The sequence below is a fragment of the Drosophila willistoni genome (genome assembly GCF_018902025.1).
Source record: "Drosophila willistoni isolate 14030-0811.24 chromosome XL unlocalized genomic scaffold, UCI_dwil_1.1 Seg142, whole genome shotgun sequence".
NCBI lineage: Eukaryota > Metazoa > Arthropoda > Insecta > Diptera > Drosophilidae > Drosophila > Drosophila willistoni.
In genome coordinates this window covers 6,657,207-6,685,020 of record NW_025814053.1, presented here as the reverse complement: position 1 = coordinate 6,685,020, position 27,814 = coordinate 6,657,207, and the positions used below count along the sequence as shown (strand labels likewise).

The following is a 27,814-nucleotide window of genomic DNA, read 5'->3' as shown; positions in this document are numbered from 1 at the left end:
TAGCTGATAGATTTCAAATTTTTATCAATTTTTATTATTTCATAGTTTCTAAAGAAATCAAAAAAAAAATCTACACAATAACAAAACAAATAATTAACAGCTAAAAGCAAACAAAAGACAGAGAATATTAATTGAAAAAATCATAAAAAAAAAACTGTATGTTCAAAAAGGAAACAAAGTTAATTTCAATCCATATTTTATATTGGATATACATTTTAAAAATCGATTTTTATTTTTTCAAGGTCACACAGGATTAGAACAATTAACTTGAAATCTAAATAGTTAACTAGTTTGAGTTTAGTTAGAGTTACTTCATTTCGCAATTAATTTGGCTTAGTCAAACATATATAAATTCTATTCTTAAATAAAATTTATTTTGATTTTGGTTTGCATTTTGGTTTTAGTATTTCAAAAAAGGGAGAAAAAAAATAAACAAACTTAAGGAAAAAAAAATTGTAATTATAATCCGACATAGACTTTTCTCTTGTAATCCTAAAAAGTGTGCGTTAAATGGCCACTTGAATTTGTATGTGATGTATGTATATATACAGATTTTTGCGATCTGGCGCATACATCTTACTTAATCCAGATCTTTTAGACCTTGCAACGTTCCTTGGCATATTCAAGGGCATCGGATAGAATACGACGCTCCAGGCGACGATATTGCAATAGCATAAGATCAATACCTTGATCCTGTTGTTGTTGTTTGTCCGCTTGTGCCTCAGCCAATTGCAGTTCGGCCATTTGCTTCAACTCATCTGCCTCACGTAAAGTTGCCTCCAATACGCCCAATAAAAGTTTGAAACGCTGATGGAAATATTGCCAAGTGCGTGTCTCTAAGTCCGTTTCCAGAGCACAATCAATATGCAATAGATCAACAGCTCGCTCTAAATCGCTACACCAGTGATCCAGTTGATCGCTGGACATATTAAAGACACGCACAAAAGCCAACAATTGTCCAGATATATATTCCGGTGCGGGTAATACACGAAACTCGCCCTTATGCTCAATATTTAAGCGATCCAAGAGCCTTGAACGTTTCTCAGCCAAACCATCTGTGGGACTGAGGCCCAAACGAATATTTACAAAATCCTTGTTATTGTTGGGATCGACAAACCTTGAAGAAGTAGTAAGTTTTAGATCAACATATATAAACCATTTGATTGATATAACCTACCCATTATGCACCAATAGATCGGCATTGGGCCGATCACCATAATAGATGAAGAACTGATTTCCAGCTTTGCAAAACTCTTGGGCAGTGCATTCCATTTGATGGGCATTACTATCATAGAATGATGTGATTTTGCCCGGCCTATGATTGGCCATATCCCAGCAGGGTATCAAAGCCGATATGGGTGAATTACCATCATCTTTGGTCGCGATTTCACGTGGCACCAGATTCTGTCGTGTCATCACTGTGGAAACAGCCCAGCTTAAAGAGAAAGAATAAAGAAAGAAATTTAAGTCTTAAATCACAAAACAAATTTCCAACTCATTGATTATCTAATAAATTATGATTAACTAAAGGCTATATGTAGTTTGTTTAAAACTTTACTTATTTCATAATTCTTTTTCATATCTCATTTGACGTTAGAATTTTCTCTCTTCTTTTCTCTCTGCTCTTCCTTTCTCTGTGTCTCAGTCGTTTTTGACCACAAAGAAAAGTTTTTCATTTAATTGTGCATAAATTTTTCAATTTAATTATGAAAAGCCAGCAACTTTCTTTGAAGTGGTTAAAAAGGAAGATAGGGGAAAAGAAAAAAATGAGAGGGATAAAATGAAAGAGAAAGAGTGATAGAGAAAGAGAGAGACTAAGTTCTGCCATTGACTTTGTTAGAAATCAACTGAAGGCGGCGCCCACAGAGGTACACAAAGTCGAATTTTTGTTTTGTGGCTTTTTACCTGGACTCTTGCCTCTCACACTCATTGAAAAAGTATTTATGAAAAGGTAAATACTTATATACAAATAATGAAGGGAAGAGACCAAGTGTTCTCCCTTTTATGTGCTTAACTTTCTCTTTGTGCGAAGGCAGCAAGAGGAATTTTTAATAACAAGTGAGTACAATTCACTTTTGGCAGATGGAAAAGCTAAAATAATCTCAAATATACAAGGATTTGATATAAGACCAGATAGATGCATAAAAAAAATGCAAAGTATGTCTAATTAAAATTGAATTTTCAAATTTACAGTTGGAATTAGTGTTGAATACATTAAGAATGCTTGTTTATAAGGATTAGATTAGGAGACTTAGATTTTGGCATTGGAGTTTCTTAAAGTTTTACAATAACAGCAGGTTAATCGATAACTTTTATTTGATTAAGGTCATTAATCGAAACTCATCACTAAACCCATCACTTAAAAATCAAAACTAAAAACTAATCTAATGAAAGCAGAAAACAGAAAGTGTCTCGTAATGAAAAACAAAGTTTGGATAGTTTTTGCAAGTTCAATCATCTATCTTTTAGCCATTGTCTATATTTGGTATTCAATGGGTATTCCTCTCTTGAGGTGTGATGCAATTTTTAGTTACAATTCAATTGCCATCCATGTGTGTCCCTGTCTATCGGTATGTGTGTCTGTCTGTCTTCATTATGCATGCATTCAGGAGAGAGAGAAGAAATATCCTTGACTAAATTGAAAAACGAACGATGCCAATATAAATGGATTCGAGAACCGAAACAAGAATAAATCAGAAAATGAAACACTAAAAATGAACAACAACAACAAGAGAAGGAGAAGGCAAAAACGACATAGACAAAATTTAGGGAAAAACATGGCTTCTCTGTGTCGTCTTCAAATAAATGACGTGAAAGAAATGCGTGTAATGCTTGGAGAATTTTCGATTTACCTTTGCCATATACCTTGCATATATGTAGGTACACACATACATATATATAAAGTTGCATATAGCTCAAAACTTGGGCAACGATTTCTTCTAATTTCTTATTGCTTAGTTTTTTATGCTATCGTTTTGGTTTGTTGTGTTGACCACCTTTTTGTTTTCTTGTTCGGCTTTATTTCTTTCGTTGTTCTTTTTTTTCAGTTTTTTTAGTTCTTTGAATTGTTTGCAGTTGTCGCAAAAGTTTGTTTTTACTTTGTTTTCTGTTCCCCCCCTATCAAGTTTTTGGTTGTAGAATATGGAAAAAAAAAAAAGAAAATGCAGAATTGTGTAGCAAGTTTTCTATTAACAATTTATTTTTCAATTTAACAAAGAAAACTAACTGGAAATCAAATCGATTTTGGTTCTGTTTTTTGTTTCCTTTTTTTGGGTGAAAACCACAAAACTGAATATCAATTTCATTGATTAGATATTTGTCAAAGGGAAAGACCCAAATGGAAATGCATGATAAATCATAATTTGCATTAGTTTGATTAGCTCTGCAATGTGAAAGCAAAAAAAATTGTCTAAAGGCTTTAACCAATCAAACCACCCATTTATCTATTGGCTATTCCCCCCCTCTATGAGTCTCTCTCTCTCGCTCTCTCTCTCTCTGTTTCTCTCTTTAGCTTCCTGTCTATACCCACGCCAACATGCAATGTCATAATAATCTCATAGACATCATCATCATCATCATAATGACATGACAGCAGCTTTTGCTGCTTCTGCCTTGGCTAAATTGAAAATTAATTACGTGAAAGCAGACAAAAGCGTCTACTGCAGTCCCTTCATTGCCTTCACCATAACCAACAAACATTCTGTCTCCCACATACCTAAATACCTATTTAGCAATGAAATTTAATGAACTTTACGTCTTCGTTACCAATTTCAGATTAAACTTAAAGAGAAGTTTTCATTGTAATCGGTTTAGATTCACGAAGCATTACGTAGCCCTTTCCGGGGACGTAATCATTATCAGCAATCGAGGTATTTGCCATTTACATTAAGGCTATAAGGACAATCACAATCTTCTAATTCCTCAAATTAGGAATTACTATTACAGCAAACAACTTGTGCTTCCAGGCAATCGCTTCCTCAATTAGCCTTAGAGTATGCAAATAGATCTTCAAATGGGACAAAGATAAGAATTTAAAAGGATTCCATAACCATTTTTCTAGTTTTCTTTGGAAAATCTATTTGTAGATTATATTTAAAGCTCATTGATCTCTTTTAATTTCAATTTTTAATTTAATTTTAACTGCTTTGCAAGGGAAAAGGATTGTCTTTTTAAAATTACATTTGAAATTGAGTAATAGAAAATCTCATATAGTGTTTCTTGTTTAGTGTTTCTCGTTTAGTGTTTATCTACTTGTTTTGAGTTATTCAGCTTGAACGGTGTTTTTTAAAACTATTAAAAGTATAATTAAATAATACTTCTTTTATGGTAGAAAATATGAAATTAATTTTAATTGGAATCGGTTGAAACTATCATACACACGAATGTATGACAATATATCTTTCATATCTCTCTTACTCCAAAGCTTCTTTCGTAAGCCTATTTCCTCCATATTACAAATGCATCTCAAGTCCAATGAGAGGAATGGAGAAACCATAAATATACACCGCTGCGATGCTTAAAAAAAGATCTACCAAGAAGAGTAAATGAAAATCAAATAAAAATCAGCCTTTAACAGACTTGACCGATAGGAGCGCTTAAATGCTCGTTGTGCTGATTAAAGAAAACGATTTATACATTTTTCATCAATCTGTCGAAGTCTCAGGTTCATCAATCAAACGATAAATAGCAAAGTAATTTAATAGCTCTCACGTGCTTGACCTGCCGACCCATCCATCTTATTCGAAAAAGTAGCAAAAAAAAAATTGTATCTACATCTTGTTCTCGTTTTGTTCTTTCTTTTTCTTCGGCAGCTACTGCAAACGGGCGTCTCCCTGATTGTGGACGATGGCAAAGATTCAGCTGGACCTGGCGGTGGTGGTGGTGGTGTTGCTCGTCGTCCAGGGATAACACGAAAACGCAAACGTCGACCCCAATTGCCGCTAGGGACCATGGGTGCCAATGAGGAGGAGGATTCGGGATCATCCTACTGGCGTGGCCATGTCGATGACGATGCGGATGCCGTAGTACGGAAACGCAAACAGCCCCTGAGACCAACAGAGCAGGTGCTGGTGACAACAGCAGCAGCAGGAGCAGCAGCAGCAGCAGTGGATGCCACAGCGCAGCCAACAAACTACAGTCCCAGTAAGGCCTACAGACGTCCCTATGGTCAGGCCAAGAAGGAGCAGCCGGAATCCCCGATGCCGACATTGGCAGGCACCAGCATTAGTGGCAGCAATCGAAGTCCAGTGGATTTAAAGAATATATTAAAGAACTCGGGTGGCCTTAGCCTCAGCGAGATATTGCAACAAAAGAATCTGTCATTAGATGATCTTTTAAAGGGGAAACAGAATGCTCTGTTAGCCTTGCAGACGACAGCAGTGTCACCGGCGATTTCTTCCTCACTAGCAACGCACACTGCTCCGGAAATTAGGCATACAGCGCAGAATCAGAAGAATGCAGTGCGTCGTATACCAGCTGCCTATTTGGGTGGTGGCAGCAATGATGAGGAGACATCGGGATCCAAGGCTAAACTTAAATTCCCCACCCTGCAACGATTGAAACTCTTTGGTAGCTCTTCACGTGAGAGCGGAACCACAAGACGTACATTATCTTCAAGTTCTTTGCCAAATCCCAGCATCATTTCAACAACAACAACAACAACGACAACAACAACAACTCGCTTGCCCCTCTATAAGAAGAGACAACAAATGCGTTCGACATTAAAACCGCCAGGATTATTTAAAACGGCAACCAGCACCACAACCACAAGCACAACCACAAGCACAACCATGCCTAGCACAACCACCGAGGAAGTGGATTCAAGTACTAGCCAACCCAGCACCACAATAGCCAATACCATAGATCATCAAATAGTCGATGAAGGAGAAGAAGAAGATAACGAAGGTGAAGTTGAATCGATGGAAAACTCTACCGAACCACCACATCAACCGCCAGCACCACCAACAACCTCTTCAGCAATACCACACCACCGCTTGCGTAATGGCAGCAGTAAGGAAAATATAAAACGCTTCAAAGACAATTTCATTGGTAATAATTATGACAAGAATGTGGTCGAAGAGAGTGGTGAGGATCTAGTGGATCAAGTGGTTGATGCCAGCAATGCAAGTAGCACCACGTCCACAGCCAGTGGCAATGTCAGCGAAGAATTGAACTATGCCGACGATGATCTTGAGAATTTCTTTGATGAAGTGGAAAGTAATACCCATCATATGAGAGTGCCTGCCCCACCTGCATCCCAAGCACCACAAGAGTCGACAATTGGTCCAACGCAGCTGACGGCATCAAGCAAAACCCAATTGGGTCTAAGTCTTGGTGTCGTTGTGGATGATGTTGATGATCGTACCGATCTATTGGAATTGATCGAAGATCGCCGTTCGGGTAATCGTCTATTCAAGGTTTTGGAGCAACGCAATATGACACTGGAAGAGTTGATAGAGCATCGCAAACGTGGCTCCAGTCAGCTGCATTTGTCAACCATTGTGAATGGCGGTGATGAGCATTCGCGTTTCTATCCCGGCCAGAAGGTCATATTGCAGGATAATATGGACATTGTGACGGCATTTGAGAATTTTCCGCATTTCAATTTAATTGATCTGAAGAGTGTGAAGCCCGATGAGATTAAAACGGATTCGCAGGGATCGAGCTATTTTACATCTATCATTGACATCGAGCCAAATGATAGCGGCGATGGCACAAGCAATAATAATCGAGGTACTACTACTAATACCACTACTGCATTGCGGCTGCGACTTCAGCGTGAAAGGCGGCAGCGCCAGCGCCAACAACGACGGCGGTGGCAGCAGCAGCAGTGAGTTGACAGCGCGAGTGTTGGGCGCGTGCTGAGCTCTTGCTATTACGCTTATCGATCGATCGATCATTAATCGTTATCGCTATCGCTATTGATTACCCGATCGATAGTTATGTTTAATTAGAAACATACATTTCCATACCTGTATAAGCGCACACAGCAGGCTCGGCACGCCAAATGCACACGTAAGTAACAACTGGGAATGGCATAGATATTTGCAAAACTGTCGATTTCTTTTCAACAAATTGTCATTTTCCAATTACCGATGTGTGTATCGATAACAAAACTAAGTCAACTTTGGCGCACGTCGTAATTTATAAACCCCTTTCAATTGTATTCGATCAAAACTCTGATCTTTCCCAGACTATCAAATTTGCTCGATTTCATACCGATTTACGAACGAGTTTGTGTAAGTAACGAATCTAGTTGTAGATTTTAAGAGGGTCCTTCTTCCCACTTCTTTTCTTGTGGATTTGCCACGGAATTCAAGTAAAACCATTTGTCGATACACACAATTGGAACTGCCATAGGCAGTTGGCGTGAATATCTTTTGCCAATCCTGGGGGTATACAGCACACGCCACAGCTCGCTGCAACCGCCGCACACACAAAGACACAAACACTACTACACACTATTCTACACACACACACACACATACCAAACATATATACACCCGCACACAGGTGAAAAATTAATTATATACATTACACATATTGCTTTTAAATTCTTTTCTTCACAGGACCAGCCTATACCCCAACCTCTTCGACGGGCCGACAACAACATCGTCAGCAGCAGCAGCAACAACAACAACGCGGTGAAAAATCCCTAGATTTCTTTCCATCATGGAAAACTCTAGCACTTGCCTCACTGGCCACAGCCACAGATGTTCATCGCGGTGGCGAAAACAAACGAAATGCCTATTTCCTACCACCTCCGCGACTTTTACTCGACGGCAATGTCAACTCGCAAGAGCTTGATGCCACAGATTCCAATGACTCGAAATCGGAAACGGAATCGGGATCAGAGTCGATCGATATAGATCTAAGTGTGAATCCCTTCGGGGGAACATCATCATCATCATCTCAGAATGGCACCATAAAGCAACAACTGGGTGCCCCCAATAACGATCCCGACGTGATCGATACCATTGAGAATGAAGTGGAACGTGCCCACGATTTGTTGGACTTAGAACTATCCGGTCATGGTTTTCATCGCTCGCCAAATGCAGCGGCAGCCACCTCATCGGTGGTATCGCAACAACATTTGGGTGGTAGTCTCTATTCCAGCATGCCGGCGGGCATACGATCGGCCATTGTGGCAAGTGCGGCAATTGTATTAACAGCATTGGGCACATTTATGGTGATCTTTGTTGTCTGTCGCTGGAAACAGCATCGTCGTCGAAAGACTAGCTATCTGAAGACTTACAATGCCATGAAGAGCAAATTGCCACAATTGGCCCAAACGGCAACAGCGTCGCGACGTTCCTCAATGCGTCAGCACATGGAGGAGCTTGTTGTGGGCACCAACAACAACAACACCCATAGTAGCCACAGCAATGGCAATGGCATAAGCAGTATCTCTACGGCCGTATCATGCACCACGCCCGTGCATCATCAATTGCAACGCCAGAGTTCATTGCTTTTTACACGGGACGGCTCAACCACATTGAGTACGGCAACTTCATTAACAACAACAACTGCGGCGCCAGCAACGGGAACACCAACAACTCTAATGGGCGGACGTAGTCCGACATCATTAGCCTTATCACTGCGTAATGCTGCTGCCCATCAAAAACTGAATACCATGGATCCAAATTCACCGGAAGTTCAAGAATATCTATTTGATACATTACGCAAATCTTTTGATAATTAAGGCTGGCTCAAAGGGGCTCAATCTATGGATCAGTAATGTGAAAGTAATGTTGTTGTTTTAGGCCAAGTTTTTTATGAAATATACATACACAACTCCCTCCCCTCCCCTCCCAACCTATGCATTCCATCCATTCCCCCGTTCCCAACCCAAAAAGGCGAAATGTTAGTCGATTAATTAGTCTAAGGGAAATTGTATTGTAATAGTATTTTTTTTGTCTAAAGTAGAAGTAATTGCAAAGTAAATTAAATACTATCCAACATATATATATATACATATGTGATGATAAGATCGCTCTCTATTCTCTCTCATCTTTTCCACATCAAACACATCATCTACGAGTAAAAATTATAGCTATAGATTGATTCTTTTTTTTTTGTTTTGTTAATGTTTTTTGTTTTAGATTCTAGAAATATAGAATCAAAAAAAAAATGGGTTTCCAAAATTTTACATAGCAGTTGATATAAAAAAAAATATAAAAAGGAGCAAAAACAACGAAAAATTTAACTTTGGCAAGCCCAATTTTTGATACCCTTACAGTAATTCTAACGACTGATGCTAGGAAATATTGAAATTCTTTATCATTCTAACAACTGAAATTATCATTCCAATGTTATAGACAAACGAAATTTCCATATTTTTTTAACAAATCATTTTCCGTCTATTATTTTTGGTAAATTTCCCGTTTTTTCCACCTTGTAAGGGTATTAAACATTTCAAATTGTGTGTCTAATATCAATTATCAAGCTCAAAAACAAATGATAGAGTTAATAAAATTGGGGGAAAAAAAATTTTATGAGGACAATAAATATTAAACGAAAATAAAAAACTAAAAAATATGACAGAAAATGGTAAAAACGTACCCAAAAATTGTTTCTTTGGCACCAAAAATAAAAAAAAAAAACAAGGCTTATTTATATATACTATATACAACATATATAGAGATATTTATTGGGCAAGCATCCAGAAAAAAATATGAGCAAACTGCACTAACTATTAGAATAAATGTTTACAATGCACGACAACAACAATGAAAAAAAATGTTGAAAATATTTATTTTTTAGCTGGAGGTCAATTTTTTTAATTTCTTTCATTTTTTTCATTCTAAATATACGACAAAAACAACTATTTATATATATATGTATATGATATATATATAAACACGCTCAAATATGTATGTAAATAAGTTTCAATTTGATTTGTGAAAATAAAATGTAGAGAAATGAAATGAAACAAAACAAGATATCACCTATACACACATTCATAAATTTATTTATATCAAATTCTTTGCAAAGAATGTTACCCAACAAATAAATATGTGAAGGGGGCGGAGAATTTCCAATTTGGGAATAAAACTGGTAAGTTGTTTTCTTGACTGACACTATTAGAAAACAAGGCGACTGTAGAAGGATATTTCTAATTGATAAGTATATTTCTAATTTGGTCAGGATAATCTTTACTTTCAGAGGCGGACCTTAGAGGACAAAATTATAAGAACAATCAAGTCAAATAAATTAATTCCGAATTCAAAAATATGGTGTCTATCAAAGCATTTTGTACTTGAATGTTGACAAGAGTTCTTAAAACTTAAATATTTTGAAAGTGTTTTCTTTTCAAAAATTGATCGAAACCACATGGATTTAGCTTTGCCAACTGCCAGAGGAGAGGGGCCGAAGGTAGCTAGACGGAAATGTGGGGTCATTATATACATATACAAGTGCTTAAGAATACACCAACTCACACACACGCACACACATGCGAAACTCGCATTTGCTTAGACACTTACCGATAGAGTTCATAGCAGAGGCCATGCTGTGTAAAGAGGCCGGTATCTGGCCGGAGGTAAGAACTATCACAATACGCAAAGGCATACAACTTGGCATATTTCCGGGCAATCATCCGACACTGCCGCAATGCAGACGAGCAGACAGATGTGCCGCGCAATCGTCTCATTTGCTCCACGGTAAAGTATAGGACGGTGTTGTAACGTGAGGGTAGAACATCGATATACGGTTTCCAGATGCTATCCGCTCCGCGGGATTTCTCAACGACCAGAGCATTGGCCAGATTGAAATTGGTTGTGAAATTGCAAAATGATTCACGTTCCGTTTTGCTTAATTGCTCCTCGGAGAAGATTTTCTTCCGTGGCACACGAAGAACCTGTTGATCGGCATTGATATCTTTGGTGGCCCTAAGGCCCATTTGATAGCCAGGAAAGATGGCAATTTCCACACCGTCACTGTGGATGCCACCAGCTTTGGCCCATTCACTGAATGCGGCTATTTTGGCCAAGCGCGTCTGATCGTCCACCTGGGGTGGGCATACCACACGCTGGATGGGTTCCTCTTGCTTCAGAATCAGTTGTAATTGCGTTTGTATTGCTTCATATTGCTGCCATTCCTCATTCGGATTGCTTGGCTCATCCTGGGCCAATTGCAGCAATCTCAGCACTAGTTGATTTAACTTTTCACGCTGCAGAGGATTGGGAAAACGTCGTCGCTTCCCATTGAAATTCTTTTTATTATTATTCCTTTTGTTCATGGCGAATCGTGGGGGTTAATTAGCCGGCGCGCTCTAAAATAAAAACAACCAAATAAGGAAAATTATGATCGAAATGGTATTTTTTGCCAGATCTGGCAGCACTGTGTCACACCAATACTGCCAGATATTAATCGATTGTTTTCGATATAACTTTTGAAAATGATTTTTTAAATTATACACAAAGCTACAAAAGTAGCATTAAGCTTAATTTTTGTATTCAGTAATTCAATTTGAGATTTGAACTGATAAGCAATGAAAAAATTATTTTTTTTAAATTGCAATTTCAAGCACTATCAAAAAAATCGATATGTATTGGCGCACTATCGACAATCGATAAATCTACTTTTTTAAAGCGTGTTTCCAATCACGTTGTTTAGAATTGGAATTCCGCTTATATTGTTGATTTGTTTACTTCGATTCAAAACGATTTGTATGAAATGGCAAAGGCAATTGTTGATAAGAACGGTGTAGCCACACCTACCAAGAAGAAAAAGCTGGTCAACAAAAAGCCAATATCAAAAACGAAATCCTTAACCAAAGCAGTGACCATAGCCAACGGACATCCCAAAGACCAAAAGAAACAGCAGAAACAGCCGGCCCACCCAAAGAAACGGGAACTAGAGGTTGGGGCCAATGATAATGATGATGATGATGAGGCTGATGAGGAAAAAGAGGCAATTAAGAAACCTAAATCGGAGAAGGCTAATGACGAGGACAAACCCGCCCTTTCAATCAAAGACATCATTCCCGCTGTATTTGGAATATTCAGTAATCTGCAGAGTGGGCGTCTCTCTCAAAACAATCTAAACAGATTGGTCAACCTGTTGCGAAATGAACCCGATGACGCCAAGGTAAGTCCATTCGCAGCTGCCGTAATGTCATTTTAATCTACATTTATATATTTTTAGCGCCTGGCAACTTGCTCCTACACTCTGAAACGATTGGTAAGAGCCACTGGCTCGGATGATATGCAATCGGTGTCCCAAAGTGCCGCCAATATCCATTGCATTTTAACGTCTGTACCCAATATTGATATATACGATCTCCTCGAGACTATGAAACGTGATTTGCCAGTTAGCAGCGGCATCGGTGGTAAACAGAAGAAAGGCAAAACGGATTCATTGGCATCGGTGGGACAAGTAATTACCGTCTATACCATTATGCAGACTCCGTATTTTAAGAATGCTGAACCCAAACTGTTAACGGCTCTGTATACGATCCTGATTGGACAACTAAAAGGACGGGAATATTTGGCTTCGATGAGTGCAAATATATTGGCAGATTCATTTACACAGGTGAGTTAATACTCTTAATAATAGATTTAGAATAGGAATAGGTTGAGCAGAGATATCTGACACAGCTTGTAGCTAATCCAAAACTTTACCAAACTCCTTTTTTCCTATATTTGCTTTTTTTTTGGACATATCAACGACTTAATTGTAATAATGTCACTTCTATAAAGTCCTAATCTTATACTACTTGATGTTGAATGAGAATATAATGTTGTATTCACATCTTTTTCAGCTAAACGCATCGGTATTTGAATCTCATGTATGGAGTCAACTAAAATCGGTTATTTTATTGCCCATAGCAAAGCAGAAGATTTATCTCTTTGATCTTCTGTTAGCTGCGTATTTCCAAAAGATCTTATCACGCAATCAACTGGAATCTGCACTATCATTGAAAAATTTTGAGGATGTGTTTGAACTTTATCTAAATAGTTCGATATCGCAAAATGCCAACGCGTATAAGCGATTTGCCAAATTTCTAATACAAAAGGAGCAGGCGAAATTGCTTAAGCAATGGCAAAAATATGTAGATGATAAAATTGTTACTGCCAATAATAGCCGTTTCAAGATGTGTGCCCTACAGATAATAACCTATGTCCTCTTGTATTGTAATGAAAGTTCCGATCAGAGAATTATAGTTGAATTATTCAGTCCGAATGTATTAGAGATGCTATTTAATGAGCTACAGTCGGCCAAAAGAAAGCGAAGTGAGAAAACAAAGGCATCACATTTGGAATTAAAAGCAATCTTTCCACAACTTGAGGCAATACTTTTGTTATTCTACAAAAGTAAAGTCAGCCAGGATGATGTAAAAGTGCAAATTCTTATGCGTCTGCTGGATAATGCTGTACGATTGGAATCTGTTATACATTTGCCCAAATACATTGAGCAATTGATTAATGAGTTGAGCCCTGATGGAGTGTACAAAGTCTATAGCTATTTCCGTGATCTTCTCTTCAAGGAGAGTGTATCCAAGTCATGTCGCATTTATTGTCTGGGTAGATTAAACGCCATTCTTGCGCGGGATGGTCTCACGGATGAGAATCGTAAAACCGAAATGCTTCAGATGTTGTACATGGCCACATTCAATGTGAATTATGAACAAAAGCCGTGCTCGCAAGCAAACGCATGTGAATTCAATGAACTGAAGGGCACACACTTCCGGGCAATGTTCTACAATAATCTGTTAAAGGAGGCACGCAGTTTGGAGGATCTGTTGCCACAGCTTAACTTCTTCACAAGCCGCGTGATTAAAGAGTTTGCCAATAGCGAAAACGAAACGAAATTACGTTGCGGTCCACGTAGTGCAGAACAAAAGGGAACCTGGAAAGCAATCGAAAACATAATTCTTGAAGCCAAAAAGCAAAAGAATACGGATAAATTAAAACAAACCTTGGATGGTTTGATATTGTTTGTTTCTCTTACACAATTATCGGGCGATCCACGTCTCGTCACGGTGTTAAAGGATCTGATTCAGTGCAAGGTATTCGCCACTAGTAAGGAGAAATCAAAGAAGGTAAGACGATTATGGCTAACACTTTAACTTTTTGTATATAATCATTCAATTATCTCCATTGCAGACGTTAGACGTTTCATGGAAAGAAGTTCTTACTGATTCTTTACTTGTTTTGAATTTACAAAATGAACAATTTTGGCGAAAATTTATTAATCTGGTTTTGGCCAGTGTAATTGAGCATTTGGAAGAGCAGCATTTGGAGCAAATATTGGCAGTCTTGGATATGAGAAAGAATCCTCTGAGCAAAAACGAGAATGAAGATGAGGATGCCGATGACGATGAAGAGGAGGACGATGAGGAGGATGAAAGTGAAGCTAGCAGCGATGAAGATTCAAGTGAGGATGAAGACGATGAGAATGAGAAAGATGACGAAGAAACCGAGAAAGAGGAGAACGAGGTGGAGGAGGATGACACTGAGAATGCTCGACTTGAAGAGTTGCGTGAAAGTGTTCGCCTGGCTTTAACTAAAGATATGGCCAATAATGATGATGATGATAATGATGGTGCAAGCAGCGTGGATTGGAATGATGTGGATGAGGCCGAAGGGGAGCGCCTTAATGCTGCCCTGGAACGTTCCTTCCAAGCCTTCAAACCCAAAACGGCAAAGTCAGAAGCCAAACGTCGTCCAACCAAATCCGAACGGATTAACTCTACCACATTAATGCATTTCCGTATCAGAGCTTTGGATATGTTAGAAGTATTTGTATCCAAGAAACCAGAAATTGAAATAATACTGGATATCATTCAGTCCGTTTTCCAAGTCTATATGTCCTGTAGCATTGGCCCCCATGCCAAGGAACAGCAATTGCGAGAGGCAAGCATAAAGCTAATGCGCAAAATAATTAATCAGACAATTACATATAAGCCTGAACAAGATAAATCCATCATCTTGGAGGTCATTGAACAATTGATGGCGACGGCATCAACAAAAATTGAGAATGACGACCAAAAGAAGCCCCAGCAGCAGCATCAGCCTAAAGCCGAAATCGAGGTGATGCAATGGCGTGACAAATTCCTAGCCCATCTAGTCAGTCAGTTCACCTCCAGCAAGAATGCCACCAAAATACCAGTCTGGCCTCTCCTCGAGGGCTACATTGTCGAATGGATATCACGACGCAAAACTAGCCTCACCCTGGCCAGTTTTGAAGCCATCTTCAACACCAATTGGCCTGGTGTGGCCCATGTGGCTAATGCCATGTCTTCCCACCTGCTATCGGATGCGACACGTTCCCAGCGTCGTTATCAAATCCTAAAACTGCTTAGCGATCATTCAAATCGTTTTAATCTAATCTATAAGAACTATCCCAAAGCCTTGGATCAACTCCATCAGCAAATAATTGAATATACAGAGTTGGCCCTTGATAAATCTGATTTCCAGAAATCCAAAGAAGGCAAACTTCTAAGTAAAATTCTAGCTCAAGGCACAGATCCCAAATGCCGCGAATTGATTGAAAAAATTGCAAAATAATTTAACTTAAATTTTAACTAATTATTTTAATTCCATGGCGAAATGTTTTACCTAAACCAATCTACGCAATTATTTCTTCTTCTTCACCATTATATGACCATCAGTTTATGAAATTATGAATTCGAAATAAAGCAAGTTGTGCCTTTAAGAGTCTACCTATAGAAAGGGTACAGGATAAATACAAATTCATAATAAAATGCGAACCCAATGACTCATGAATTTTTGTTGTTTGTTTTCGAATAAAGTGTTTATTGTCGTGTAAAGGTTTGTATAAAAAGTTTACATATACAAAATATAAATACAAATAATATATAATTCTATAATTGTGAATACTACTTTGTACAATAATTAAATAACATAATAATATATACAAAATAGTGACCAAGTAAAAGTGGTCATATATATCGTACGGAAAGCTACTTTATTTGACGTCTGGGCAAAAATACACTTTCCTTCAATGAGCCAGAGATTTTGGGTACCATTGTCTCACCCTTATTGCCACATTTTTGTGAAACTTTATTGATCATAATTGTTAAAATATCGCCAACATGTTTACTAAAAAGCAAGAGGAACCAAAAAAATTCAAACATACGAAAGTTAATGTAAGATAATGAGAATATTAACCTGTCTCCATGCTGTTCAATTGCCTCGCATAGACATTGTATAAACCAACTACCCTGTACAGTATGACGCTGAGCTGAAAAACCAGGAACTGTTGACATGGCCAATAACATGTTAATATGTTGATTTGGTAAATTGATGCGGGTTTCCATTTCAAACTGGAAAGGAAAAAGAGAATGTGAATTAAGAATCATCGTTTAATTAACTCGATGTCATGTATTTCACCATTTTGCCATTATTCATTGTGTCCTTTTGCTGGCACGCTTGTATTATTAAAAATTTAGGTTTATCTTTAAGATTATCATTGGCACATATTATATTTTCGATATCAATGATTTTTAATGGTATACTATTGGTTGCATACACAGCTCCTTCGAAGCCATGCGAAAGTATGCAAACAATTAGGGAATCAGGTAACATAGACCGTTCACAGGCGTGTCGTATTAATGAGATCATTTCGAGATGATCCTTATTATCATGTGCCTCAACTTGATAGCCCAACGATGAGAATACATTATCCAGTTTCTGTTTATCCACATCGGTGCCCATACGACTTCTAAGTGTCTTAAATGGCAATAGGTGCTATTTAAAAAGAAAAATATATATATAAATGTTATATGCATAAGATAGAGGGAGATGGCATGCAATAGTTATAGCCCATTTAGAGGTATATTTGTACCTTAAGACTTTCATCGACGTTTTGGTGAAAGGATTGCTGATTTATGATTAGAGCAATGCCAGCGTTTCTACTAGTCAAGTGTAGAGCTGGGGTTAGATCTGAGGTTGGCAACTGAGTTTTTGGTATGTCTTGGCGTTCCTTATTATCCTCTGCTGTATCTTTTTCACACTTAACAACGGGGGGAGGTGGAGGTGCAGATGGCTTTGAATCTTCTGGCGTGTTGCCAGCATTAGCATTAATGGTGTCTATTAGTAATTTGGCTTGGACAGACATATCTTTTGATTTGAAATACTCAATCAATATTTCAACATTGCTACCCTTGGCATTAATATCGCCAAGTTGAAGAAATCTTCGACAGATCCAGTCCAGCAGAAATATTTCTAAATATTTGAAATCGTAGAAACGGAACGGATCACCCATATTGTTTGGACCAAGACGACGGGCCAACATGTCAGTGATGTCCAGTACGAGTCGACCACTTTGATGCTCCGTCAGCTGTTCACAGATCACATACAGGGCCTTCAATAGCGGATGGATATGCAGGGTTATCTCAATGATCTGTGGTAGATAATGCGCTCGTAGCTCCGCCCAATTGAATCCTAGTTTGCGCAATACTCGACGAGCTTGAATTATGCATAGTGATTCAATAAGATGTTCACGCCAAAATTCAGGATTTGTCTTGGCATATTGACTCAATATATCGCTATCATGCTGGCGCCTTTCTATTTCATGGTGACGGGCAAGAGCTAATAGTTTTTGCAGTATATACGCTCCATTTGAAAATTGATCGCCGAATAAAAGGAAAGCTAGGCTCACCTGATCAAATAGAAACGCACAGATTAATATGATTATCTCTTAAGATAGGCGAATAAAGAAATATCTTACTTTTTGATTGAAATTAAGATCACGTTCCAAATAGGGTAGATCAAGGACATCAATACTTCGCATATGGATTAGAAAATTTTTCAAAGGGAACGTCATAATAAGCGGGGGAATAACACTTTCTTTAAGATTTTGACGATCGATCCTCAATAAACATTCTTTTAGAGGAAAAACACCGATATCTTTTCGATATATACTCTGGCAACACTGACCATCAGCTGTTCATAGAGCTGGAAAAACATCGATGTTACGCGGTATTTTCAATACGATTGATTTATGTAAATTTTGTTATATTCTAAAAAAACATTAGTAAATAGAAAACATATATAAAATATATTGCTACTTTTATGTTTGTTCTTTCCTTATAAATTTAAATTAAATTAAAAAGTAAGATGTCAATTTGATGTTCGTCTTTTGCTTATAGGTTAATTCCTCGTTGTTTTTAGTGGTGGCCAATATCGCAAATTTCATTGGATAGAGATGCTCACTTTTTTGGAATGGAAACATCCTGATATTTATATATCAAAGTAGGCATAAAATAAATTTCATGCATCCTCAATTCTCTGTATACTTCATAAATGTATCAAGCATATATAGGAAAACAACTAAAAGCAAAGAGCAGCAAATTATTGTTGATAATATATAGCAAAATAAAAGGTGATTAAAGGTAAACCAGTTACATGGTATGAAATTTATATACATGCAAAGTTTTATTTATAATGTGTTTATTAACAATATCCAAATTTTGAAACTAACCAAATTTTCTACATACATATATGCAATTGTCTTTCTCACAAAGTGCACCCAACCTCTTTCTGCGTGTCTTTCAAATTTTAGGTATCTATGGTTTTCTTAACGGGTTTTCCCCTTTTTCAGCGATTCAGCGATAGTGCCAACGATATTGCGTGGCTCTATATAGGTATATTTCAATACAAATAAAAGAGAGAAAGGGGCGGAGAACAACTTGTATTTAACGGTTTTTAGGAAAAAATAAATTCAATCAGTAGTTATTATTAATTAGTATTATGTCCGGCGAAATAATCGAAATCGAAAAAATAATCGAACTCGCAAAGAGATCGAGAAATTCATTCTCATTATTGGCCTCATTATTAGTCTCAATGAGAACGAAAATGAGCAAGAATACAATTTGGAGCAGCGAATTCAACAGTAAGTTTTTAAACAGTATAAACAACATTTTCGCAAATTTTCACAAAGTCCCCTCGCCCTACACCCATGTACAATAGACTCTCTTCAATTCGTTCTCTTAATTAATTTATTAATTCGTCCAGTCAAAATGAATATTCCGCCGGGAGTTCGCCGGATATTTTATTTTCATTCAGGCGAAATTCGACCTAATGGCGGCGAATCTTTTTTCTTCACGGCGAATATTTTCCCTTCACGGCCAAAATGGTTCTCTTTACGGTGAATATTCGGCTCATCGGTTGCGGTTCGCCTCATTGGTTGGGATCAATGGTTGCGGTTGGCCTCATTCGTATGACGTTGGCATCAATTGCTCGATGTTTCACTCTTTTGTTGCATGTTCGACTTAAATGGCTCGAGTTCGACGTGGTTGCAAGGAGTTCGTTGTGGTTTCGGTTAATTTCGGTGGTTTCGGGGTGGTTCGATGTGGCTTCGGGTGGTTCGTAGCGAACTCAGGTTGTTATTGTTTTTTCGTGTTTCATTTTTCCCTTTTTTTTCATTCAAAGTTAAAATTGTTGAACTGTTCACACGCTTTCATGTTGAACGGAGAAGTTTTAATTATATTTAATGTATATTTGTATATTGTATTCTGTCTATGAGCGTAACAGAGAAAGGGAGACAGACAGATATACAGAAGGCCAGGGCCGAGCAGAAAGAAAGACAGAGACAGAGCAAGAGAGATCATATATATACAAAAATGTACATGTATAGAGAGTAATACATCAAAATTATTTTGCTAATTATATTTTATATTCAAAATATGCACAGATATTACTATATATTTGTGTATAAGTTATGTATGTATGTATGTATGCATATGTATGCACAAACTGCATGTACTGCAGCGCTATATAAACATGTTATGTACATAATAATACATATAGATGTGTATGTGTGCATATGTATGTACATATGTATATTCATACATACACATACAAACTGTACCAATTCCATTTATGTAAGCAGCGGATTTCTACGAAACACCAACCGAAAGAAAACAGGAAAAACAAAAAGAAAATGCGAAATCGTTAAAACTACCGAGCAAACAGGAAAATTTAATGAAACAATCCAAACGAACGGCAATGTTTATAAACAAAAAATTAACAAAAAGCAAATGACAACAAAAAAAGTTATACATAAATGTTTCATAACCCACAAAGTCACGCCTAAAGAACGTAAGAGAAAAGCAAAAATCCAAAAAACAAATTATTAAATTGGCCATGTTCAGTATGTATGTATGTATGTACATGCCTATTTTACATATGTACATACATATGCAAATGCGTATTATTTTTGTTTTAGGTCAAAGAAAGCGCCAACAACAAGAACAACAGCAACATGAAAAATTATACAATTTTCATGCTTAGTTTTTTGTTAAAATTGTTTGCCCTTCCCTGGCGCTTACATACATACAGATAAACGTATGTATGTATGTATGTACATACATACATATATACATTTGCGTGTACGCGCGTATGTATTCGTACATACATGCGCAACTGCTTTCACACACACTCACGCAGCTTTAAATTTAATTATTAAGAATTAGAAGTTTCAAGTGCTAATCATAATTAATGTACATTTATGTACATGTTGCATACAATATGATGTCTGCTTCGTTTTTTGCTTTCTACATCATTCATACATGCGTGGCCGTTGCCCACCTATACATCACACAAGACTATACATACATACATATGTATGTAAGTCAGGAAGCAGCAACGTTGGCGCAAGTGAGACAACATGATAAGCAGAGTTAAGCCGAATGTCACAATGAATATGCACATTATATTGCTGCTAGTTCGCTCTCTCTCTCTCTCTCTCTCCTACACAGACTGTATGTTGCATATGTATGTGTATGGTTTGTGAGTGTGCGTGTGCGTTGTTTGTCGTTTGTAAATAATTGACAAAACAAAGTTTTTTATTTTTTCTTTCATTAATTGAAACTATTCCACCTAATTCCTACAACATACATACATATATATTTATACATAGGCCAGTTACCGTTACAAGGTTTTCTTCTTGAAAGTTCAATTTTTTGGTCGAATTATTTGTACCCTACAAACTAAAAAGTTTTGTTATAAATAATTTGCAAATTTTACGTTTGGCCTAGAATTTACTAAAATTTGGACATGTTTGGATTATTTTCAAAAAACATTTTTTCCCCTATTAGAAACTAAGAAATTGATGGAAATATCGAGAAAATTCCGTTTTCATCCTTTTTTAAAAATAGTTTCAAAATATTTATTGAATTTAATTGTATATTTTCAATTGACGACAAAACGAATAGACCTCAAATTGTGGAAAAACGTTTATAAGTAATTACATTGCTTTTATGGTCAAATTGTTGATAGTTTCAATGAATTTATGATGTTACGAATTTTAAGATTTGGTTTAGTTTGGTTTTTAGCTTCATGAACATGATAATTAAGTTTTGGATAAGATTCTAAGACTGCCTACCGAATGGAATTGTTACCTAATTAATATTTTATTTATTTTCGAATCTTGAAACTTGTCTATAAAGTTTTAATTGTTTAAAACATTGCTGATTATAGTAGAACTTTTTCATCAACTTACGCCATCAATGTTTTTTGTTTTCCAGATCCCATTCATAAATCATCTTTAGCTAGGCTTTAGTATTAACAAAAACAAAGAAAGCTAAACTATACGAAAGTAGAAAACAAGAAATAAAAATGTCATCGACTGCGGCCAAGACGCCATGTATTGATCTGGACGAAGATCTTGAGGATGGTGAGATCGATGATGATGACGATGATGAGGTTGTTGTGCAACAGTCGTTGCCTCTGCAACAGCAGCATCAACAACAACAAAAGCAACCAAAATCGGCCGATGAAGATGTGCAATTTGTGGGAATAGAATCATTAAATCAAAATATTGATAAATCCAAGGACGATGATGTTGTATTCCTTGGCCAATCGGGTGAGGGTTCAAACAACACTATTAAGACGAAAAAGCCCCGTCCACTTGAAGGTAAAACTACTCTAAACTCTTCAAAAAAGCCATTCCTAAACAAGAAAACCGCACATTTTGTGTTTCCATCTAGATGATCATGCTGTTAGCATTGAGAATGCTATTGCCAATGCTTTAAAGAAGCGTGGCATTGAGCCACCTATGCCCAAAATGCGATCCATGTACAATAATAGCACCAGCGCTGGTGGACGAGATCCAAATGATGTTGGAGGCGGCGGCGTGGGCGTCGGCGATGATGGTGAATCTGGACAATATCTTCAACAGCAGACGGCAAGTCGAAATAGTCGTAGACGCAAACGTAAAAAGGAACGCGAGCGAAAACAGAAAAAGGACAAAGATCATCAGGTGAGAACACCCTCACCCTCCAGGTGTCACCTGCAAATACGAAACAACTTCACTCAAATTTTCTCACTTCTCTTGCAATGTTTTCGATGGGTGTGACAAAGTTAATGTGTTATTCCGTTTCCCTGATCAATTAACCTTGACTAATTTAACATTTGTTTCTCTATATATACACATTATACATGTTAGATCTTTGATTTAGTTTGATATTTTCGCCTGGTCATGGGTGATTGGCTGAATAGCCGTTTAGATGATGATGATGCGAATGATGACAGTCAGCAGGTGATCATATAAATCAAACGAAAGCTAATTTCTTTGTACATTAAATCGAAACCAGAATGTGAATCATAGTAAAATTTTATGCTTTATAATAATTGATATTTTTATAAACAAAGAAGATTCGATGATTAGTCTTGGCCTAGAGTCAACTTGAATGAATTGTTTTTAATTTAGTAAAGAATAGGATACTACATCTGAAGAATATAATTATCTGTAAGAATATAGTCCTTAAAAGTTAACCAATTAATTGATACATATTCAATAGACTTGTACAAATGTCGATCTAGCTATATCCGTCTGTATTAATACCTAGTCCTTGGCTGCTTTAAGAGTTTGAGCCAACAAATTTTCGACGAGGACTTGTAAAGTTTATATGCAGATCTCGTTTGTTTCTAATCTTGTGCACCTCCTTCCAAAAAGTAATAGTAAGCCAATCATTAAACGAAATTCTCTTATTTGCATTAATTGCAGAAACGCGCTCGACATGATGACGAGGAGGAGACGCCTGGTGGTGCCGCTGCCGGTGGCGCTGCTAGTGATGAAATGGATATGGATGAGTATGAGATGATGAATGTACGAGGTGGTAGTCCACCGCCAGGTGGGGCTACTGTGCCTGGAAATCCATATATGGGCGGCGATAATGGTCCTGGGGCTGCTGGAGGATACGATTCTCTTCAAGATTATTATAGCAGCTATGATTCGTATTCGGATGATGATATGGCTGGTGGTGGGATGAATCAAAGGCGACGCCAGCGCCATGATCGTGATAAGGATAACCAACGCAGCGGAAACAGTGGAAGAAAGCGCAGAGATCGTGATCAGGATCGACGTCATGATGCTGGCGGGGGTAATGCAGCTGGTGGTGCCGGAAGTAATAAACGGAACCGTCGTGATTCTGGGGATGGACCCATGAACAATGAGAAAATGATGCGAACTGAGCCACGTAAATTGGAGCTATGTAAGTTCTATCTAATGGATTGTTGTGCCAAGCGAGACAAGTGCTCGTACATGCACAAGGAGTTCCCCTGTAAATACTACTATTTGGGCATGGAATGCTATGCCGGTGAGGATTGTCTGTTCCATCATGGTGAGCCGCTGTCCGAGCAATTGCGAAATATTCTCCTAAAGCATATGGAAACGGCACCTAAAGAGATTCTGGGTGATTTTAAGCGTATCGGTCGAGATGTGGCTTTGGCCCAAATGACACGCAGACATGAACAACTGTGCGAACAATATGGACGAGACAATTCCTGGACAACAATGGCCAGTGCGGGTATAGGTCGGCGACGACCAGGGGATCAGGGGCAGCAGGACCAACAACAGCAGCAGCTTCAGCAACAACTTCAGCAGCAGCAGCAACTATTGTCCACTTCTCCCCTGGGTGGGTCATCATTAGAGGGAGTAGCTAATCAATTAAACAATACAGCAGCGGGTCAGCAATTGCAACAACAATTAGCCGGAGGACAAATAATTCCATCACTACTCGATATGGTTATAAATCGACCACAGATAAATGAATCGAAAACGGAAAAGAAACGTAAATCTCGTTGGGCTGAAAAGACAGCGGCCAAAGCAGCTGCAGCAGCGGGTGCAACAGGAGCAACAGCAACAACAACAACAACAGCAGCAACAAGCACAACAACGCGATCTAGCAATTCTCCTGCAGCTGATATCGTCACCGGTTCATCAAATCTTCCGCCTGCTACTACTGCTGCTGCTGCTGCTGCAGGATCAAAGTCTCTTCCTCCTCATCTGGATTTGGTGAATCTCACAAACGTATTGAGTGCCGAGCACATGGCCAAATTGAATAAGCTGGGCATAACCAATCTAGAGCAGATGCTTGAAGTTCCCTTTGGCCAGTTAACTGAAGTGGGTCTAACCCTAAACGAAATAGGCGAAATTCAACAAAAGGCCGAAGCGGCAAAACCAACCGAATCAAAGGCGTTAACAACAACAACAACAACCACTTCAACAACAAATAGGTAAGTCAACAAATTGTTTAAATGTTTTTAAACATTTCTTCATTGATTTTCTCTCTCTTATAGTAGTAGTAGTAGTATTAATCCACCAGCGAAATCGGAAACAACTGAGGCAAACAGCAATTCCAATAGCAATGGCTTTATAATGGTCGATTATACACAATACTTAAAGGATGCCCATGTTAATTTCTCAGCCAATGATCCGCGTAAGTTTATTTTTATATTATTTAAACTTACTTTTTTTTTAAATTTGTTTTCTTTTTTTATTGTTTCGTACAGTGGATGATGATCGGGATGATGATGAACAATTGGTCATTGATGATGGCAATGATGAGTCTGCTGCCGAGGAAGAACCAAAAGTGAAATCAACGAAACCAGAACAAATAGATAATGAAACGCCGCCATTGCCATCTGTGTTCGATTTGCCCAGTTTTATGAGCAATATGATCGGAGGAGGAGCTAATAAGGCACCAGAGCATCAGGCTGCGGAGACTGCGGATGATGATAAAAAGGCCAATAAAGACGGCGATGATGGCACTGGTGCTGCTGCTGCTCCTTCCACTAGTTCCAGCCTATTTAGTCGAATACTCTTTGGTGAAAAGCAACCTGATCCCGAGGCTCGTGCTGCTTTTTATCGTGATATAATACGTAATCCATTCAAGGCCCATCAGGGCGATATTGGAGATGATCAGCCCAATGAGAACTCCAATTCAAATTCAAGATCGATGACACCAACACCGACACCAACACCAGAGCCGGGTTCACAGTCACCGCAACAATTGGATGAAATGTCTTTGCCACCTCTAGAGACGCCAACATTTAAATCTGGTGGGACACAACAATCATCTCCACTTTATGCCCGAACATCCATGTATGATTTTGATTCCACCAAGGCTGAGCAACAATTGGCGGCCCTACAGAAGGCCAATGATCAAGCATCGAATTCCGAACGTGATATTGATATGCGATTACCCTTTGAGCCAATGAAACATTATATGCCAGCTACTGAAATTGATGCAGCAATCTTCTCGCACACTCCCCTGCGTTGGCAGCTCCAGGAGGTGGATGTCGAAGAGCCGAATTATGTACAATTGCGTTTAAGTGCAGCCCATAAGGAGCAGCGAGAGTTGCGCGATCCTCGAGTTCGACGAATTTTGGGTCTGACCGAACTGACAGCAGACGGTTCATGTGGAAGTGGTGCTAGTGGTGGCGGTGGTGCTAGTGCCAACTTGCTAACAAACAGTGATTCAGCCGGACGAGGTTCTGGCAATACCATCTCATCGCCAGATTCGGTTATAATGTCGCCAATGGCACGTGATACCACACCCACATCACCACCTCCATCATCATCATCGACAACAACAACATCATCGTCTGCCACCAGCCAAGTGTTTTCGAGTAGCACAAAAATGGTTTTACCGGCCATGAATGTGCCGCCACCGACAATGGGAATACCGCCACCAAATCTTGCACCAGAGCCACAAGTACGCACCGATCCCCGGAGAGATCCTAGGCGAGCCCATCTTAATGCATCATCAAATACGGCAAATACTTCAAACTCTTCCTCGAATTCATCTAGTTCAATATCAACAAATTCCTCATCCACATCTCAAACGAATCCCAGCGGCGGAAGCAAACAAATTCTCGAGATACGAAATCTAATGCAGAGCTCCAATTGGTATAAGAATCTGGGCAGTAATAACAAAATCATGGTCAATCAGCAATTGGCTCTGGTTTTCACCGAACTCAAGAAATTCCATCAACAGGAGGGAAATAATAAGATCTTTGATTTGAATTTCATTGTGAACAATTCGACATTGCAGCAGATCTTTGCCAAGCTGTATATCTATATCGATGACATGGGCCAGGTTGTCCAGTTGCCCGAAGATTTACCAACGCAAGGAGTGTCATCAGCGGCGGCGTCATCATTGATATTACCAAATTTATCGCAACCGCCACCGAATATGGTACAAATGTTGCGGCAACCACCACCGAATATGTGTGGTAATGCACCTGGTGGTGGCCTAATCATGCAAATGGGTATGCCACCGCCGACAGTGGTGTTTAATCAACCACCACCATCCAGGCCCAGACTATTGGGTATGGGGCCGGGAGGTGGAAATGGCGGCGGAGGAGGAGGAAACGGCGGCGGAGGAGTTGGAGGCGGGATGCCATTGGGCAATAATAACAATAATCTGTTTAATCCATTTTCAGGTGGAGGCGGTGGTAATGGAGGCAACATGGGCATGGGCATGCCCTTTATGAATAACGGGGGCGGGGGCGGGGGCATGCCCTATAAGAATTTCAATAACAATGGAGGAGGACCTGGTGGTAATGGAGGCGGCAATGGGGGTGGGGGACATCATCACTTCTCTGGCGGTGGTAACAATCGGAATCAGCGTGGCAATGGTCCACGTAATCATCGTAATAATATCTAAAAACAAAATCCCCAAACTTTTTTCGACAAATAATGCTGATGATTTGATTGATGATGATAATGATGATGCACATGATCATGCCCAAAAACAACTAAAGAACTGGCCCCTCTTTATCAGAACTGCTGATCGACCCAATATCCCTCCTCCTTGCTGTCCACTATATGTTATGTTATGCCCCTATTTCAATTTTCCCACCTCCTCCCCACTCAACCACTCTTACAATTTGATCCGAAGGAAAAAAAAAGAAAGAAACAAAGAAATATGTTTATCTGTTTTCGTCTTCTGCCCCGGGCCTTGACTGTTATTATACAATATGAGAGTATACAGATATATACATCTGTATGTTTTTATTATAGATATATACGCATATACATATAAATATATATTTATTCCTACATTACGGTTTTTCTTAGTTTAGGAACACGACTTTTTTTTTTTGTTTTTTCGAAGCAACAGCGAAAAAAGAAAATATTTTTTTGTACGACTTTTTAACTAAGAGAAAGAGAATTAAGTAGGTTAAATTCAATTGTGAATTGTATTACAACAAAAAAACAACAATTTGTTTAGATATACAACAAGAAACAAATAAAACTTATGGTATATTAGTATTATTACACAGATATAAGAAGAGATTCTCGTTCGTTCTAAGATTCAAATTTAGTTTCAATTCTCGAATTTGCATTTGGTAAATATCCCAACTAAATGGATAAAGGTACAAACAATATAAATATCTATGTAGACCATTCATCTGAAGCTTTAATTGACCACCAAGTCTTGATTCATAATCCTATATTTCATATTATAGTAATTGAATAAGGTATGCATCTAAATTTCATTCCTCATTCCTCCCTCACTATATAATTTTGAAATGTATTGCATATAAAGTGGTAA

At 38.3% G+C, this 27,814-nt stretch overlaps 5 protein-coding genes and 1 long non-coding RNA gene across 8 annotated transcripts in view; 4 read left to right on the top strand and 2 right to left on the bottom strand.

Moving 5' to 3' along the window:
- LOC6644623 (serine-rich adhesin for platelets) overlaps nucleotides 1-8,948 on the top strand; it is a 53,856-nt gene extending 44,908 nt beyond the window's left edge. Inside the window, exons 2-3 of the mRNA XM_002067436.4 lie at nucleotides 4,812-6,732; nucleotides 7,569-8,948. Coding sequence (XP_002067472.2) covers nucleotides 4,812-6,732; nucleotides 7,569-8,701 — 3,054 coding nt within the window. The 3' untranslated portion in view covers nucleotides 8,702-8,948. The remainder of the gene's footprint in view (nucleotides 1-4,811; nucleotides 6,733-7,568) is intronic.
- LOC6644622 (actin-histidine N-methyltransferase) lies at nucleotides 184-11,309 on the bottom strand. Its single transcript, XM_015177906.3, has 3 exons — nucleotides 10,485-11,309; nucleotides 1,178-1,435; nucleotides 184-1,117 (listed from the first exon to the last, which is right to left on the bottom strand). The coding sequence occupies exons 1-3, from the start codon at nucleotides 11,237-11,239 to the stop codon at nucleotides 595-597; spliced, it is 1,536 nt and encodes a 511-aa protein (XP_015033392.2). The 5' UTR covers nucleotides 11,240-11,309; the 3' UTR covers nucleotides 184-594.
- Nucleotides 9,945-10,606, top strand: LOC124460521. Its single transcript, XR_006954434.1, has 2 exons — nucleotides 9,945-10,056; nucleotides 10,147-10,606. It is a non-coding gene; the product is annotated as an uncharacterized LOC124460521 (long non-coding RNA).
- A 268-nt stretch (nucleotides 11,310-11,577) lies between the features above and the next one.
- On the top strand, nucleotides 11,578-15,731 carry LOC6644579 (myb-binding protein 1A). Its single transcript, XM_002067437.4, has 4 exons — nucleotides 11,578-12,090; nucleotides 12,148-12,534; nucleotides 12,764-14,044; nucleotides 14,109-15,731. Exons 1-4 carry the CDS (start codon nucleotides 11,677-11,679, stop codon nucleotides 15,510-15,512), a joined length of 3,486 nt encoding a protein of 1,161 aa, XP_002067473.1. The 5' UTR covers nucleotides 11,578-11,676; the 3' UTR covers nucleotides 15,513-15,731.
- A 50-nt stretch (nucleotides 15,732-15,781) lies between these two features.
- Nucleotides 15,782-17,914, bottom strand: LOC6644580 (caspase-8). The gene is made up of 5 exons (XM_002067438.3): nucleotides 17,698-17,914; nucleotides 16,813-17,628; nucleotides 16,359-16,715; nucleotides 16,137-16,291; nucleotides 15,782-16,067 (listed from the first exon to the last, which is right to left on the bottom strand). The coding sequence occupies exons 1-5, from the start codon at nucleotides 17,791-17,793 to the stop codon at nucleotides 15,929-15,931; spliced, it is 1,563 nt and encodes a 520-aa protein (XP_002067474.1). The 5' UTR covers nucleotides 17,794-17,914; the 3' UTR covers nucleotides 15,782-15,928.
- A 1,417-nt stretch (nucleotides 17,915-19,331) lies between these two features.
- LOC6644581 (protein suppressor of sable) lies at nucleotides 19,332-27,543 on the top strand. Of its 3 annotated transcripts, none has more exons than XM_047011678.1 (6): nucleotides 19,332-19,350; nucleotides 21,497-21,885; nucleotides 21,959-22,230; nucleotides 22,978-24,488; nucleotides 24,552-24,691; nucleotides 24,765-27,543. In XM_047011678.1, the coding sequence occupies exons 2-6, from the start codon at nucleotides 21,588-21,590 to the stop codon at nucleotides 26,921-26,923; spliced, it is 4,380 nt and encodes a 1,459-aa protein (XP_046867634.1). In that variant the 5' UTR covers nucleotides 19,332-19,350; nucleotides 21,497-21,587; the 3' UTR covers nucleotides 26,924-27,543. The 3 variants fall into 3 exon arrangements, with proteins under 3 accessions (XP_046867634.1, XP_046867635.1, XP_023032679.2); XM_047011679.1 differs by lacking the exon at nucleotides 19,332-19,350 and adding an exon at nucleotides 19,392-19,593 and having other exon boundaries at nucleotides 24,555-24,691; XM_023176911.2 differs by lacking the exon at nucleotides 19,332-19,350 and adding an exon at nucleotides 19,392-19,593.
- Nucleotides 27,544-27,814: the final 271 nt, after the last annotated feature.